The sequence below is a fragment of the Nelusetta ayraudi genome, unplaced genomic scaffold, assembly GCF_046127955.1.
Source record: "Nelusetta ayraudi isolate G7.1 ecotype Tasmania unplaced genomic scaffold, CSIRO-AGI_Nayr_v1 ptg000018l, whole genome shotgun sequence".
Lineage (NCBI taxonomy): Eukaryota > Metazoa > Chordata > Actinopteri > Tetraodontiformes > Monacanthidae > Nelusetta > Nelusetta ayraudi.
In genome coordinates this window covers 4,212,085-4,229,483 of record NW_027466068.1, presented here as the reverse complement: position 1 = coordinate 4,229,483, position 17,399 = coordinate 4,212,085, and the positions used below count along the sequence as shown (strand labels likewise).

General features: G+C 42.0%; 1 protein-coding gene and 1 long non-coding RNA gene across 10 annotated transcripts in view; both read left to right on the top strand.

Annotated features, from left to right (window-relative positions):
- osbp2b (oxysterol binding protein 2b) overlaps positions 1-8,863 on the top strand; it is a 43,106-nt gene extending 34,243 nt beyond the window's left edge. For 6 of the 9 annotated variants that reach the window (XM_076025938.1, XM_076025937.1, XM_076025941.1 and 3 more), the window contains 5 exons: positions 750-845; positions 1,914-2,098; positions 2,210-2,430; positions 4,285-4,302; positions 5,647-8,863. In XM_076025938.1, coding sequence (XP_075882053.1) covers positions 750-845; positions 1,914-2,098; positions 2,210-2,430; positions 4,285-4,302; positions 5,647-5,789 — 663 coding nt within the window. In that variant the 3' untranslated portion in view covers positions 5,790-8,863. The remainder of the gene's footprint in view (positions 1-749; positions 846-1,913; positions 2,099-2,209; positions 2,431-4,284; positions 4,303-5,646) is intronic. The other 3 variants (XM_076025940.1, XM_076025942.1, XR_012926632.1) reach the window with 2 other exon arrangements.
- Positions 8,864-15,522: 6,659 nt separating this feature from the next.
- LOC142887957 (uncharacterized) lies at positions 15,523-16,273 on the top strand. Its single transcript, XR_012926635.1, has 3 exons — positions 15,523-15,637; positions 16,065-16,128; positions 16,250-16,273. It is a non-coding gene; the product is annotated as an uncharacterized LOC142887957 (long non-coding RNA).
- Positions 16,274-17,399: the final 1,126 nt, after the last annotated feature.

Below are 17,399 nucleotides of genomic sequence, written 5' to 3'. Positions count from 1 at the left end.
CGGAATGTGTGAAGAAAGGAGTCAGAGCAAAGCCCGGAACATAAAGAAGGAGCTTCACGTGTCCCGGGGGGGTTATCTTTAGCTTTGATCGCTAACAAGACTCGAAATAACAGGCTCGTCTTTCTGCCAGATGCCCCACTTCTGGGTGGGAGGGGCTGACAGGCTGTCAGTCTGTTTAGTGGGAGTCCTTCCTCATTCCCCTTCGTTTTTACACTTCTGTGAGCTACACACACCACAAGCTGTGGCTGCATGTTGAAAGAGTTTACGTAGTGAGACTATCTTGTCAATCTTTAAGGTCCTGTGTGTCAAATTTTTAAGCTTGATTGGTATTTAAGGAAGCTCGCTTGACAGCACGTTTGGTATTTAGTTCACTCTCTGGCGGTTTCCTGAAGAAGCAGCCGTGCATAATGGCAGCTAGCTAGGAGCAAGAGTCTTGCTCCTAGCTAGCTTGCTGCAAGACTCTTATTGCTCTGTGTATATTCTTTTATATATGATAACCATTCTACGGGTAGGAAAACCAAATTGTTTTTGTTATACTGCGAATTTACACTTTTATTAATTCATTTATGGGCAGCATGTGGAACTTTTACCAATGTAAAAATCATAAATACAGCCAAATTTTACACTCTGGACCTTCAAGAGATTCTTTGTTGGTGCGGAGGTGATCTGGCTCATCACGTCTCTTCTCAGGTTGACATGCTTTTAATTGTCAGTGTTGCTGTGCTTGTCCGTACTTGTGCTTGTTGCAGTCGGGAGACATTGAGATTGTGAATCACAGGACCAAGGAGACCTGCCAACTCAAGTTCTCACCTTACAGCTATTTCTCCAGGGATGTTCCTCGGAAGGTAACGACTGACGTCGAGCGTTATGTCATGCGTTAGCGGCTAGCTGCTGCGTTGTGCGATGCTGCCCCCTGGTGGACAACACCAACGCATATCTGTGTTCTCAGAGAGAAGTGCAATTGAAGGGATGTGTTGTTTATTGTTGATTTATGAAGGGTCCCCATTAGTTTTTTATTCTTCCTGGGGTACACAAAAAACAGACAAAGGGTTAAAATAATTACAAATCAAAGTGGGTGAAAATATTCACCAAAAATCCCTAAATAAAAGAGTTAGGGTAAGGATTAGAACCAAAATTAAACATTGAATGAATGGATGGATGAATGAATGCTTATATATATATATATATATATATATATATATATATATATATATATATATATATATATATATATATATATATATATACGTATATATATATATATGTATATATGTATATATATATATATATATATATATATATATATATATATATATACATATATATATATATATATGTATATATATGTATATATATATATATACATATATATATAAACTAAAATATATACATATATATGTATATATATGTATATATATGTATATATATATATACATATATATATATATATATATGTATATATATATATATATATATATATATATATATATATATATACATATATATATACATGTATATATATATATACATATTTATTAGAAAGCAACCTAAAAGGGAATTTATTTTATTTCATCGTTCAAAACAAATAAATAAAACAAACAAATAGCCAAAATCTGAGCACAAATATCCTTAGCAACAATATTTACTACTACCACCAGATCTTTCTCCACGTATGAACAAACAGAGATTATTTAAATCAACAAAATTTCACATTTTTGCATTTTTGCATATTGGCTGAACTGAGGTGTCCCTGCACTGAGGTTGCCTCCTTCATAATGGCACCAATGACCTAAAAAAAGAGCACAGCACTGACATTGGTTGGCAGCTTGGCTCACACTCACAATGTTGGCAATGTTGTTGGGAGTCGTGAGGGTGCATGTGGCCTGGGCATAATACTTTTTTTTCTTGAACAGGTGACGGGTGTGGTGTCCGACAGCGCAGGCCAGGCTCACTACATCCTCTCTGGGACGTGGGATGATAAGATCGAGAGTGCCAAGATCGTCCAGAGCAGCCGGGGAGGCAGCGGGTCTGAGGGCAAGCAGAAGACCGTCTACCAGACTCTGTCCCCAAAACTGCTGTGGAAGAAGTACCCGCTGCCGTGAGCTCTCCACTCCAAACATAACATGAGACTCAGACGCAGCCTTGGCGGTTGTTGTGGTGATGCTAACTTTTTGCCGTGCGCGTGTTTGTTTGTTTTTTTCCTCCTTAGGGAGAACGCTGAGAACATGTACCACTTCTCGGCGCTGGCGCTGACCCTGAACGAGCAGGAGGAAGGGGTGGGCCAGACCGACAGCCGTCTGAGGCCCGACCAGAAGCTGATGGAGGAGGGCCGGTGGGACGAGGCAAACTCTGAGAAGCAGCGGCTGGAGGAGAAGCAGCGAGCCGTGAGGAGGAGGAGGGAGGCGGAGGCCTCGGACGCCCTGGACGACGGTAAGAGAGGCGGCAGAGAGGCGCGGAGGCGGCGGGAGGGAAGAGTGGGGAAAAGTGGGGAAACGTGTTTGGAAAAACTACGCCCATGAAGGTGATTCATTGTTTTAAAGGTCCAGTGTGTAATATTTGGAGATTTTGAAGAGGAAGCAGCGACATCAATAGGTTACATTTCAGATTGCAGAGTCTTTCACTTTCCCTCCCTCTCCTGGGTTTGCCAGTGAACTACAGTGGTCTGCGCACACAAACCTGGATACCTTGTCCACCTTCTTCTTTCTTGGTTTATTTGAAGATGCGAGCACTCACCCTAACTATGAAACATGCTGTCAGGCAGCTGGATTGTCCACACCAGGCTTCCTTAGAAATATGGCGGTGCAAGGTGGTAGCTAGTTGGGAGCAAGACCCTTATTGATCTATGGATGTTCTCATATATTTATGAGAACCGTTTTATGTGTATGAAAACCAAATTACTTTGGTTACATTATTCCATTGCCATTATACACTGTACATTTAATGTATTTATGCGCCGTATATTCAGCTTTTACCAGTATGAAAATCAAAAAAATAAATGGAGCCAAATATAACACACTGGACCTTTAAAGGTCCCACATTATGCGACACCAAGACCATCTCCCATTTTTACAAACTTATGGGAAGACCAACAGAGAATCAATTTTAGTTTATTGATTAAATCGTGTTAGGTTGCTGTGCTCGTCCTGGATGAAAAGTACAGATTTGGCTGTGGGATTTGGGACCTTAAAATGTCAAATTAAAAGACAGTACTTGAAAACAAGGAGGAGGAGCAAATCAAGAAGGGATGTAAAGCATTTAATTTAATTTAACAGCTTTAATAGAAGAATTGCAAGTCTGGCACATTGTTTTACTGGGAGATGAAATTCACACTTCCCGTTCAGTTTCTGCTGAGAGCAGCAGCAGCAGCAGCAGCAGCAGCAGCAGCTGGGGGACGTGGGTGTCCCTGTGTTCAGATCAGGAACTACAAGTGCAATGGGAAGTTAAATGCTGTGTCTCAATTCAGGGTCTGCACCCTTCAGACCGAGTGTCCTCCGTCTGAAGGAAGCGTTCTTAGAGTACCCAGCCTAGAAGGACGGACCAAACCCCGCCTCCCCGGTCACCACTCGGGACGGTCTAGCCTTCGGCGTATTTCCTCGTTTCGTCACCGCCGTTCCCTCCGGCTGGCCAACCCCGGAAGTGACGTTTTTATAGTATCACGCTAACCATTGGTTCGCCATCTAACGATGCCGTTGGATGATCAAATAAGTAAAATCCTACGTTAAAAACTGGATACTTTATGTGAAACTTCAATATTTAATATGTCGTGTCTTTACCAGTACATGCCGCTAATTTCAGCTGACTTCCCAGGATCCCACGATGCTTTGCAGCAGCACGCAAAGCATCATGGGATACACAAGTACGCGTAGGATAGTAGCGGTGCATCCTTGGAATCGGCTAAAACGAGTGCGCATTTACGAGTGCGCATTTTGAGCGTCCTAAGCCCCTTTGGGAATTGGGACAAGCCTTCGCGCAGTGCTATGACGCAACCTCCTTTCAAAATACGCACTTCAAGGATGCAGACCCTGAATTGAGACACAGCAACAGTGTGTTATCAATATTTGTTAAGTGGCTCAATCTGATTGTGTCAAACTGGCATCTGTGAACGACTCATCAGAAACTGTCCATACTGGTACTGTGTGTGTGTATGTGTGTGTGGTGTGTGTGTGTGTGTGTGTGTGTGTGTGTGTGTGTGTGTGTGTGTGTTGTGTGTGTGTGTGTGTGCCGCTGCCTGCTCTCACTGTACTCTTGACTTGTCTTTCTTCTCCTCCCTGTTTTGGTGGTCAGAGTGTGATTATGACTCTGGTGAGTGGGGGCTGCTCTCTGCCCCTGTGTTGTGCACGTGCACCACACACACACACACACACACACGCACATGCACGCACACACACACACACACACACACACACACACACACCATTCTCTGTGTCCTCTGTGTTGTCTGCCTCTGTGGAACTGCATGATGGCCCTCTCATGTCAACTGCCCCAGACATGGGGGTGGGGGGGGTGTGTGTGTGGGGGGGGACCACCTGACTTTCTCCTGCATAACTGCCACATTTCATGCAGAACCAGCCTGAACATGCAGGTTTGCAACACACATGTATTATTGTCATATTACTGATCTATTACCACGGAAGTCTGGGGTGAGCGTGCGATCACTTCACACTGTGCGTCGCTGTTGTGGCGACGACAAACAGACAGTTCAGACTGTGATTTGCCGTCCCAGTCAAACCTAAGCTTGCTGTTTGCTCCAACACTTCCTGACTTCCTGTGACTGGAGTTCTCTCCTTCCCTCCCAGTGAGCCAAACTCCTGCATCACATTGACGGCACTACAAGTTTCCTTTGAGGTCAACTTGATCATGAGCTCAGTGCACATTTGGTGCTTACCCAAAATGCAGTGTGTGGCAACTGATTGCTTTCCCCATGTCGATACTGTATATGTATATATGCATACATACGTAAGTGCATATGTATGAAGGTGAAGCGGTCGCTCAGAAGGCCTTGCTCAAAAGTACGTGGGTGTTTTTTTTTTTTGTGTGAGGTTTGGTTTTTCGTCCACACCCAAAATTATTACTTATGTGTCTCTGCAAATTGCAAAACTTTAAAAATGATAATAATAATGCCCATAATAATTCCAAAGTGTGACATTATCTTCTGTGTGCAGCGCTTGTTTATACGACCTCATGGGAATTCTGTTCCAAAGCAGCCTTGACAATCGGCACTGTTGAGCCTTTCAGACCAGTGTGCCACCTCAGGCTCCTGATTGGCCGTCGGTCGTGGTTCATTAATATCAGGCTGATTATTTTTGAACAGCCTGATATTCATTTTTCTTCATTTTCGGTAAAGTAATTAAAAAACGTGTACATTTTTCTTCACATTTCATTTTTGATATACAGTGCAGTGTTTCGAATGCATCAAAACTAAAACTATTATACTTGTATGCCGCAATTATTTTGAACACAAATGTAGCTGCACGTGTCGCACGAGACGATCTTAAAATGTCACTAAAGAAAACACATCTTTAAAAACAAACAAACACCCAGGTCATTTTGAGCAGGGCCTCTATTGCCTTGCCTGCCAAGTGAAGCTCCGCCTCCGGGCTCCAAACCAAAACAGCGCCAGTTAACGCCCGCTGTCTCCCCCTGCAGGCCGGGAGTACGAAGGCTACCAGCCGCTGTGGTTCCACCAGCGCAGGGACTCGCTGACCGGAGAGACCAGCTTCGTCTACAAGGGCGGCTACTGGGAGGCCAAGGAGAGGCAGGACTGGAGCGTCTGTCCCGACATCTTCTAAGGCTGGAAGTGACCTCGGACCTCGGACCGCCGCTGACCTCATCACACAGGCCCCGCCCCCGCCTTTGGTCATAGCTGGCTTATGATGAGCGCCGCCAGGACAGTGCAGGAGGGACGACTACACCCACCTCTTAGATGAAATGAAATGTGCACACTGGGTTTTTTTTTTGGTTTTTTTTAATTGCTTTTTTTTTTTTTTGGTTCCCTGTTCTGGAGAGAGCAGCGAGTCGACGTGTTGACGTGTGCAGGTTTTTGCACAGGCACCTGCGCACTCTGTCGACAGCAGGCGCTCTCTTAATCCTGCTCACAGTGCACTTTTTCATTTTTACTTACTTAGTTTTCATGACTGGTGAGAAAAAAAACATATTGACGCAGCAGACAGGTCTAGGCCATCAGATGATTTCAAATTAGACCGGAGCCGCTGTAGAAATCCATATAGATCCTGTTTTTGTCTCATTTTCATCCCTTGCAAGAGACAGACTGAGGCTTAAGATAAGTTTTACTAGAGTTTTTTTTTTTTTTTTTTAATGCTCAAAGAGGGAATACAGTGATTCAATTAAAAATCAACTGACAAAACAAGTAAACAGATCGTTACCTTGTGAAATAATCTATGACGTGCTTTATATTCGGCTCATGATACAAATGTTTTTGGATTATTTTTTACAGTGACTTTCGGTAGTGTTTTTTTTAATATACGTATATATATATATATATACATATATATATATATATATATATATATATATATATATATATATATACATATATATACTGGTTACTTTATGCCTTTTTTTACTTCAAAAAAAATAACAGAGGAGAGTGAGCACTGACAGCCAAAATGACATGACGGAAGTGAACGCTTCCGTGACATTAGCAGACTTACATTTACATCAAAATTTCGTTGTGGCTCAAAATTAATGAACAGATGTTGCGTTTTCAGTGCGGCATTTTCAAACTTCTATCATCCAGGTTTTTCCTGTATTAATTATGTAACTGTTCACTATACAACGCGTTTACTAATTTACTTTTTTTTTTTTTTCAGTTTTGCTAACAAAACATTTACACCCTCCCTCCCTCTGAACCACCACTTGTAGCTGCGCAGCCGCTATAATACTGCTCTGCTGCTTGCTGCGGTTCCAGTAGACTGGACTGACTGGACTGACTGGACTGACTGGAGTAGTGGACGGGTCGGAGGAGTCGAGTCCAGGAAGTTCAGGAAGTTCCAGGGGAGACAGATGGGGCAGGTCCCTGCGTCTCACTGCTGTACAGTCAGCCTCAATCAGCGCAGCTCACACACACACACACACACACACACTCATTCGGAGTTTGTGGGCGGCGCTGGTTTTGGATCAGCTGACCGGCCCGAGGTTCCCCTCACTCTGCACAAGGCCTCATCTCTACTGATGACCCGTCAGGAACACTTGGATTCTTGTTGTTTTGTTTTTTTTGTGCTTTTTTTCTTTTTGCTGTTGAAATGATCAGGTAGGAATGTAGAATCAAGGCAGGCGGCACCAGTGAGCTGCCGTCTAGTCTTATTTATGTGAATATTTTGTGATAAACAATGTTGTAAAAAAAAGAAAAATGAAATGAAGAACAACTACTGACCTGAGTCTGCCCTCACGGCGTCGCTGCGGTGGGAGCTGCGCTGGAGGGTCCTGCTGTCTTAACACTTTAACGGCATCTTATCACTCACACGCTGGAGACCGGGGTTAACCAGTGGAACGCATTGTGCAGGTTTGGAGATGCTTAAAGGCTGAAGAGTGAATTTAACGCTTCTAACGACTGGAAACATCACGGCACGTTTTTCTTTTGACACAAACTGGCACCAAGTCAGTAACAAGTGCTATTGGAATGACACTCAGACTGAGTTTGCTGTCTTGAATGGGAGAAGATGCCATGTGGGGGTCAATTCTCCTGAATTGTTAAATGACTAAAAATAAATAAATAGATAAATCACTGAAAGAATCACACATTAACGCTAGAATACAGTGCGCCGTGTTGAGCCTCGCATGGATCCTGGGAATTCTGGGAAAGCAACAGCGTTTCATTCGGCTTTCATCGTCTTGTCGCATTCCCAGGGAATAAAGATTACAGCTGAACGCACACTTTGAACTGTGGACGGATTCACTTCAACATATTGTCTTTGAAATGATTTGTTTTTAATTTTCCATTTGCATTTGGAGTGATTGTGGAGGGAGATGTCCTCATGTTGATGATCTGCCTGCTGCTGGCGTTTTCCTGCCGAACACGTCCGAACGGAACCGGACAGCTGTAGCAATAAGGTCAGCGTGGCTTCACGCACTCCAACAGAAGGGGGCGGTGGTGGGTCGGAGGGTTTGGAGGGAGGCAAAGCAACGACCAAAAGTGTGTGTGAAGAGTTGACGGTCCACCGACACCTCTTCATCAGCCTTCCCCGTTCTGAACGCGCCCACTCTCGTGAACATCGGTCGAAATTCACATCAGCGTGACTTTAACTTCACTTAGATTCTATTCATGTGCTCTTCTTTTCTGCTCTGACTTCCACCTTTTTCACCAGTGCCATTATTCTTAAGTTGATGTTTGTTTTTGTAGTAGTTGTTTTTCATACAGCGTGTCCACTGTGAGCTCGACTTACGTGCACTGTAACACACACACACACACACACACACACACACACACACACACACACACACACACACGAGTCCTCCTCTTGCGATACTGCGACAGTGTTGGAGGGGTTTTGTCACACGCCTTATCGAAACGGAATTGTGTGTCATTGGACTGTGACTCACAGCCTTGTCGCTGCACAGAGTCACTGCTGGGACTTTATATGAAGACAAAGAGGAAAAAAGATCAGTCACAGCAGCCTGGTGCAGGAGGTGAAGGACGATCACACACACACACACGCGCGCGCGCGCACACAAACTAAGGAAGGACGTTGCAAACTGTGCATTCAACAGAGGTTTAGCTTCTTTTTTTCTAAAGGAAAAAAATAATAATGTGATCCCCCTTAATTTATACTCGTATTTTTGTCTTGAAACAGCAAGGACCCAATGACGAAAAGAGAAGATAATAAAGTTGTTATTGTCAACACTGGACATGTATCTGTTTCTTTTTGTCTGTGTGCCTGGAAATAATATATAATAATAATAATAATAATAATAATAATGATAATAATAATAATAATAATAATAATAACATTAAGCTGTGTCTGCCCCTTGCACCTCCAAATCTATAATACTACCAAAATCAGGTATAAAGGCTCCCAAACATTATAGTAACTTCAATCGAATAGATTGTAATGATAGGAAAAGTCAAGATAAGAGAGTTAAATGTGGCTTTCTAAATATTAGGTAAAGAATAAAAGTGGATCCTGATGGGAGATATTTGATTTTGATAGGCCACGTCAATTCTACACGAGTGGCTTTAGTAAACATCTATGGTCCTAATTTTGATCGTCCAGAGTTTTTTTTTTCTCCAGAAAATCTATAATTCTATTCCTCATTTAAATGATACAAACGTTAAAATAGCTTGCATTATGAACTGTGTACTGGACACAAATTTATAGGTCAGTAGTCTCAACTACATGACAACACTCAAAATCAGATGTTTTTTTTTTTAAATACTATTGATGGTAATTGATGGGTTTAAAATACTATTAAAAAAAATCCTAATATTATTGATATTTGGAGACTACTATCTCCTAAAGGAATAATAATAAATAATAAAATAAAACTTTATTTGTACAGCGCTAAATCACAACCAACGGTGTCTCAAAGCGCTTTATACAATCAGAGAGAACCAACCGGGCCCCCGCAGCAAGCAAGATGCGACAGTGGCTGGGAAAAACTCCCCTGTGGGAAGAAACCTAGGGCAGAACCAGACTCCAGAGGGCCATCATCTGCCTATGAGTAGTTGGGGTGAAATACAATAATAGAGGAGAGACAGAGAAAGAGAGAAAGGAGCAGAGTGAGCCAGGGTGGCAGACAGGACAGAGTGAAAAACAGATACACCAACCAGGCAAAACGGATATAAACACAAAGAATAGGAAATAATTCAAGGCTGCTGTCCATGTGGAATGTAAGTGTCCATGCTTTGGAAGGCAAGAGCCTAGCTCGATGAACAATCTGCCGATAGGACAAGTCCAGGTCTTAAGCGTGGTGGTGGGATGAAGCGATGACAGCAAGACCCCCAGGACAGCACAATCCAGCTCCTGGCGCAGTGGTCATCACCTGCTGGGGACACAGAGACTGCGGCAGTATCATGCATATCGAGCATACTGTACAAAGCATAATGAGAGCTAGTTTGGACAGAGTAGATGGAGTCAAAGATTGATTGGGTGAGGAGAGTGATAGAAGCATACAGTATTGCCCCCCCCCACCCCCCAAAAAAAGGAATTGGTGTTTTGATCCAACATATTGAGAGATGAGACTTTCTATAAATAGATGGAGGAGCATATTTTTTTTTTTTTTTTAACTGAAATGATGCAGGTGATGTAAACAATTCAAATCTATGGGAAACCCTATAGGCAGTTATGAGAGGTCACATAATATCTTACACATCAGCTCAACATAGATTACAAGTAGAGGCCCTCAAAAATATAGAGACTAGTCTACAACAATTAGAACCATTATCAATCCACTCCAACAACATGTACAATTACAGAATTTAAATATGAATACAACTGTTTAGTTACAAAGCAGGGATGTTCTCAGTTGAGCAGTTGTAAACAGAAAATATTTGAAATAGGTGACAAACCACCTGGCTCGAATATTAAGACATTTGCAGGCCTCACAAGCTATACTGGCAGTTAAAAATAAAAGTCGAGAGTTAATTAATGATGCACAGGAAATAAATAAGTGTTTTGAAGATTTCTATTACGAACTGCACAGTTCGAATAGCTTGGTTAGTCAGACTAAAACTGACAGATTCCTTGATGACAGTATTTTATTTTAGTTTTACTAAACTGGATAAAGAAGCAAGAGCCGATCTAGATGCAGACTTTACATTAGAAGAGGTTAAAGCAGCTGTAAAGCAGCTGGCAAATAATAAGGCCCCCCTGCCCAGATGGGTTTGGAATTTTATAAAGCTTGTAGCTCACTGCTGGCTCCTCTTATTATTTGTATGATGGATCAGAGACATGGGCTCTGTATCACGTTCAGTATATCATGGTAAAATTTACTTAACATTGAAAAAAAAGATTGTGATGCTCTCCTTGCTGTTGAAACAAAACAAAGTAAAATCTTTATCAAACAGCCTTAGGGGTCATATTGCCAAAATCATACATCCAGATCAGACTGGGTTTATTCCCAATCGACATATTTAGTTTAACATGAGAGGGCTTTTCAATGTTATGTATAACCCAGTATGCAGTAAGGACGATTCGGCTGTTATTTCCTTAAACGCTGAAAAAGTTTTTGAGTTTAAAAAAGTTCTCCGTTTTACATAAATTTGTTTTTGCCGATGCATTTATTAATTGGATGAAGATAATTTATAAGGAGCCCACAGCCTCTGTCATAACAAATCAAAACAGCTCAAATCCTTTTTATGGATTTGAGCTGTTAAATATAGAGGATTTGAGCGTTTATATAGAGGTACTCGCCAGGGTGACCCAATATCTCCATTTATTTTTGCCCTATAGCGTGGGAACCGTTGGCCTCCCATCTACGATTTAGTGTAGAGATACGTCCAATAATAAAGCAGGGCATTCCTCATAAGATCATAAGATTTCAAACCCTAAATCTTCTATGGCCCCTCTGTTGAATGTAATCAATGAATTTGGTTCTATATAATTTTGGCTATAAGATTAATTGGGGAAAGAGTGAACTAATGCCTTTGTCACATTTGGTAGATAAAATATTCCCAAAGACCACCCCACATGACAAATGTATAAGTTTGGGTATTATAGTGACAAGAAAACTGGGACAGCTAATGGAATTGAACTGGGATACGAAAACAAAACAACTGATGAAAAACATAGAGATCTGGAATACAATCAAAGGTGGGACACATTAATGTAGTAAAAATGGTAGCGTCACCTCGGTTCTTCAGTCTATTCCAGTGTACATCCCTCAGTCTTATTTCAAGAAGCTTTGAGCTTGAATCCTTTATATGGTCAGGCAACGTACCCAGAATCTCTATGAGACATGTAAGTAAAAACAGTAGTGAAGGTGGCTTTGGTTTTCCACACTTAACGCTAAATTATCTGGCTGTTCGTTTAAAGATTTTTCCTTTCTGCTGGAACTGTTCCCCAGGCAGTGAATTGCAAAAAATGCCTGCTTGGCTACAAATGGAGCCAGTCGTCCAGTCTTCCAGACTAGTCTTCCAGCCGTCCTCAATAGTCCAATAAAGATAACAAATAAATAAATATATATATATTTTTTTAAAGCCACATATAGGAATAATCCGATAATTAAAAATTAATTCATTAAACGTTTGATCTCAGGTTTTATCATTGCTTAAAGCCCCCAAATTATACTTGAATACCCCTATATGTTATAACCATGCCTTTAGAGCAGGCTGGGAAGATGCAATCTTTGTCATTTGGAGGGAGGTCTGTATTTTAATGATCAGTCAATTGCAGGAGACATTTTCACTTTCACATTCAGGAATGTTTCGTTATGTCCAGTTGAGAAATTTCATCAGGACTCGTGTCCCACTGTTTGAGTAGAAACCTTACCATGCTACTCTGGAAAGTCTTGTGACTATGAAAGGCATTGCATCAAAAATATTCCATTTGTAGATGGAAGGCAAATTAAACGGTGGGGTTCCGGGAGGTGATCAACACAATGCGTCTGTCTATTAAAACAGTTAGATGAAGGCAGGTGATGTGGTCCAGTCATTTATTGTCTCTGGGATTTGTTTGAACTGGTTTATCTGACAAAAACAGAAATAAGATAACAAAGGGTCAATATTCTAACAATCCAACAGAGGTTCTCTATTCTAAACAATCAATCATTCTTTAAATAAGGAATAACTATCAGGACGTAAACAGGCAGCACATAAATCAGATTCTAAATACACAGAAATGAAATAACTCACATCTCAGGTACTCAGTTCAAACAATAATGCTGTGAGTTCTGACATGAGGCCAGCCAGCTCCTTTGTTCCCAAGAAGAGGGTGTGACGCTGTTGAGCTGACTTCCTATATAGACTCTGAGCTCCGCCCTTCTGTGGTAATAGTGGATGCAGGTAGGGGAAGGGGAAGGAAGAAGGTGCAAGGAGGATGGGATATTCTACATATTATGTCTTTAAAATGTTATCAAATTTAGATAATCCTTCATTAGACTCTTTTAAGGAAAATTGGCAAAAAGAATTAGGTATTGAAATAACAAATGAAGATTGGAAAACCTGCATTAAAAATATTCATAGAAGCTCCATAAATGGCAGGCACACTTTGATCTAATTCAAAATAGTGCATAGGCTACACTTCTCTCCCACCAGATTACATAAGATCCATAAAGACACGTCTCCCCTGTGTGTAATATGTTCAAGGGATCAAGGAAGTCAGTCGCATCAGTTTTTACAATGTCATCATGTTTCAAACTTTTTGGGGCTAATTGTTTGATTTCTTTACCAAAGCTTTTAACAGGGAGTTTACCCCTGCACCTTTAACTTCCCCTTTTGGGATTGTGGAGCCAGATAGAATGAGGGCCAGTGATGAAGTACTGGCCATCTCTCTATGGACACTGCAATCTAGAAAAGTTGATCCGACAATTCTGGAAATCTGAGAAGTCTTCAACAGTTGAACTGTGGCTGAAGGAACTGGGCGATGTATTACATCTGGAGAAGATCAGGTTCACTATGACTAACAGAGAGGAGCTGTTTTATAAAATCTGGCAACCAGTGGTTAATGTACTGAAAAGTTAAAGTATATGTTCAATGTCCATACAGCCTCTTGTCATAATACCATCCATAGTTTTTGCTTGTTTTTGTGTGTGTGTTTTTTTTGGGGGAGTTGTTGTTCTAAGTGAGTAATGACCTCCTGATGGTATCTGACAGCTGTTTCTTTCTGTTTTAGTTCTTCTAAACCTCAGTGCTGCATTTGATACAGTTTACTACAGCATTCTTCTTAGAATACTGGAGGATGTTATTGGAATTAAAGACCAAGCCTTAACTTAATTTAGATCTAATTTGTCTGACTGCTTTCAATTTGAGCATGTTCATAATCACTCATCAGAACGCAAGAGGGTTTGTCATGGAGTCCCTCAAGGGTCTGTTCTTGGGCCGCTCCTCTTTAACCTTTACATGTTACCTCTTGGTGATATCATTAGAAGGCATGACATCAGTTTCCACCGTAATGCGGACGATACACAGTTTTATCTTTCAATTAAAACCAATAAAGCACATCAGTTAGCTAAATTGGAGACTTGCCTAAATGACATCAAAACCTGGATGACACCAAATTTTCTGATACTCAATACCACTGAAGTTTTATTGTGAGCCCAAGGGAGTTTAGAAACAAAATTCCCTATGGTCAAATTAGTTTAAACAATACTTCTTTTGCCTCCAATAATGCTGTAAGAAACCTTGGAGTCATTTTTGATCAGGGCTTGACATTCGACTCCCATATTCACGACAACTTTTTTCCATTTAAGGAATATTGCTAAAATGAGAAATTTCTTGTCTTTTAAAGATGCAGAAAAAAAAATCATCCATGCCTTTGTTACTTCTAGACTAGATTACTGCATATTACTGTAACTCCACATTATCAGGGTGCCCAGACTCTTCTCTTAGGACCTTAGAATTAATTCCACATACTGCTGCACGTCCATTAACTCAGTTTCAGCTTTTTGTCTCTGTCTCCCGACCTTGGTTCAGGGGGCGGACACTGTCAGTTTATTTAAGAGTGGACTTAAGACCTTCCACTTCCAAAAAGCTCTCTCCTGTTAAAGGGATTGTCGCTCTGTGCAGGAGGAGCTTCTATCACTTTTTACACTCTACCTGAACTACCTATTATGTGCACGATACTGCAGCAGTCTCTGTGTGTCCTTGATAGGTGGTGACCTCGACATTGGGAGCCAGAGTATGCAGTCCGGTTAGTGTTGGCGCCATCAATTCATCTTCACCACCAAGATCAGGACATGATAGGACTTGATTTAACGGCGGATCATGTGCCACCACGAACTCTTGCCCTCCCAAACACAGACAAACACGTTCAGTGTGGACAGCAGCTAAAGCAGCCCACAACTGTACATTGAGGTCTATTTAAATGTATAATAACTCAAGGTATAACTACACAATATTATTTATATGCATCTACATTTTTACATTTATATATGTCATACACTTATGCATGCCATTGTGTTTTTCTATATTTTAATTATTTATTTATATACATCTACTGTATATTGTGAGAGCTTTGTTGTTCACGCTGCGTCTATTTCTGTTTCTCTCTCTCTCTCTCTCTCTCTCTCTCTCTCTCTCTCTCTCTCTCTCTCTCTCTCTCTCTCTCCCTCTCTCTCTCTACATTGCTTTGCATTTCATTTTCACCACAGCTGGTCAAAGCAGATGAGCGCCCTCATGGAGTCTGGATCTATGGATCTACTCCAGGTTTCTTCCCACAGGGAAGGTTTTCCTGGCCACTGTCGCACCTTGCTTGCTCTGCGGGGCAAAATTTCCCCTGATTGTACAAAGCGCTTTGAGACGCCTTTGGATGTGATTTTTCGCGCTGTACAAATAAAAGTTGATTGAAGTTGAGCAGCAGCAGCAGCAGCAGCAGCAGCAGCAGCATGATCCGCTGTTTGGTCGTTGTCATGGCGACGAACTGAACGCGGCGCCTCGTCAATCGGGACTCGGTGTAGCAGCTGTGCGAGTCGTTCCCTGTCGAGCTGCTGGAGAGTCGTTGTTCGGAAGTTGTTCGAAAGATAGGTAAGTGGTTCGCTTGTCGATACTCTGATTTCACCTATAGCATTTTTTTGTTTTTTTTTTTTGTTTTAAACATTCTATTGGGTTTGTTTGTTTGTTTGTTTGTTTTTTTTGGGGGGTGGGGGTTGGGGGGGGTTATGCTTGTTCTGTCGCGGATAGTGACGGCAATGCAAAACCCCTGTGGAGGACATACCCGTGTTTACATGCCGTGGCTCTCCCGCAGCTTCACTTCCTCAACTCCTTGCGAAGTGGATGGAAAGTATTCTGGAATGCATGGCTCTCTTTGTTTGAAAGAAAGAAAGAAAGAAAAAGTTCGGTTTGTCCCTCTAACAAGCCAAATCAAGCCAGTTTCCCTGGACAACTGAGCAACAGAAGCTTCCCCCTGGGTCCTAATGTCTGTCTGTCTGTCTGTTTTTCTGTCTGTCTGCAGCATCAAGACATGGACAGAGGCGGTGAGGGAGCTATGAAGGCGCCGGGGGAGCTGCTGCAGTCTGGTGTGTGTGTGTGTGTGTGTGTGTGTGTGTGTGTGTGTGTGTGTGTGTGTGATCTGGGAAGCAGTGACGGCTCTCCATCCAGCAGGACTTGTGAGAACTTGTCTTGTGTCCACGACTGCAGGTCTCCACGGCGACGCGGCTGCGGCTGTCAGACCACGTCGTGACCACTGCGACCTCCTGCTGGACGCTCTGGATGCGCAGCTCACGCAGCTGCAGGTCTGCCACCTTTTTTCGGTTTGAGGATTCTGACGTAAAAGTATTGGAATCGCTTTTCAAAGAACAATATTTAAGTTGGTCAAACACCAAATTACATTGAGTGAAACTTTGACAATAAAGTTGAAAAAAAAAAAAAAAAGGAAAAGATTCATTGTAATTTAGCAAACATGAATTATGCTCTATGTTGTTGGCTTTCTCTTTTTTCCAAGTACATTTCAGAAAGATTGATTTATCCAGCATAATATTTGAATTCAGGATGTTATTATATTGTATTGAGAATGTCTTATAATACAAGTATAAATATATGTATGTATTGTCTAACATACACAGGTCCATCCTCAGAAACAAGAGGCCGTTTTCAAAAAACTGGACAGCAGTGATTGTGGTAATTCATGTACACCGACATGATTCACACTTATTTTCTATATTTGGGCTGAGGGCGGAGCTTAATATGCTTTTTGTGTTTTATTTTCTGTTCTCTTTTCCTCTTTTCCAGCCCGTCTCCAGCGAAGCCAGTCTCTGAGCCGGGACACTGGACTGGGCAGCACCACAGGCGACTCTCCCGTGCCTGGCCTGGAGGTGACGCGCACACCCACGGAACTCACGTCAGGTTGTATTTCTGTGCACTCAAAGATGAAGATGGTAAAGATTTGGAAACAACATCATTATCCCAGACAGACAGATCTGCTTTCCATGTCCTGAATAAATAACTTAAGTAATCTATATATACGTATATATGTGTGTGTGTGTGTGTGTGTGTGTGTGTGTGTGTGTGTGTGTGTACCTGTTAATGTATATTTTTCCTTACTTTTCTCCCACGACCACTCCAGAGAGGAATGCAGGCTGTTGGGAAGAAGCCGCCGCTGTCGACCGAGCCGAGACCCAACGCGATTCTTTTGGAAGCTCGAGAGAAAAGGAAGCGATGGAGTCCGAGAGGGAGCAGGTCATCTGGAGGCTGCAGAGGCTCCTGGGGGACCAGTGCGACCAGGCCAGAGTGATGGGGGGAGCTGGCCGGCCCTCGGACAGCGTGTGCACCGAGGACTTTGTCTGTCGCT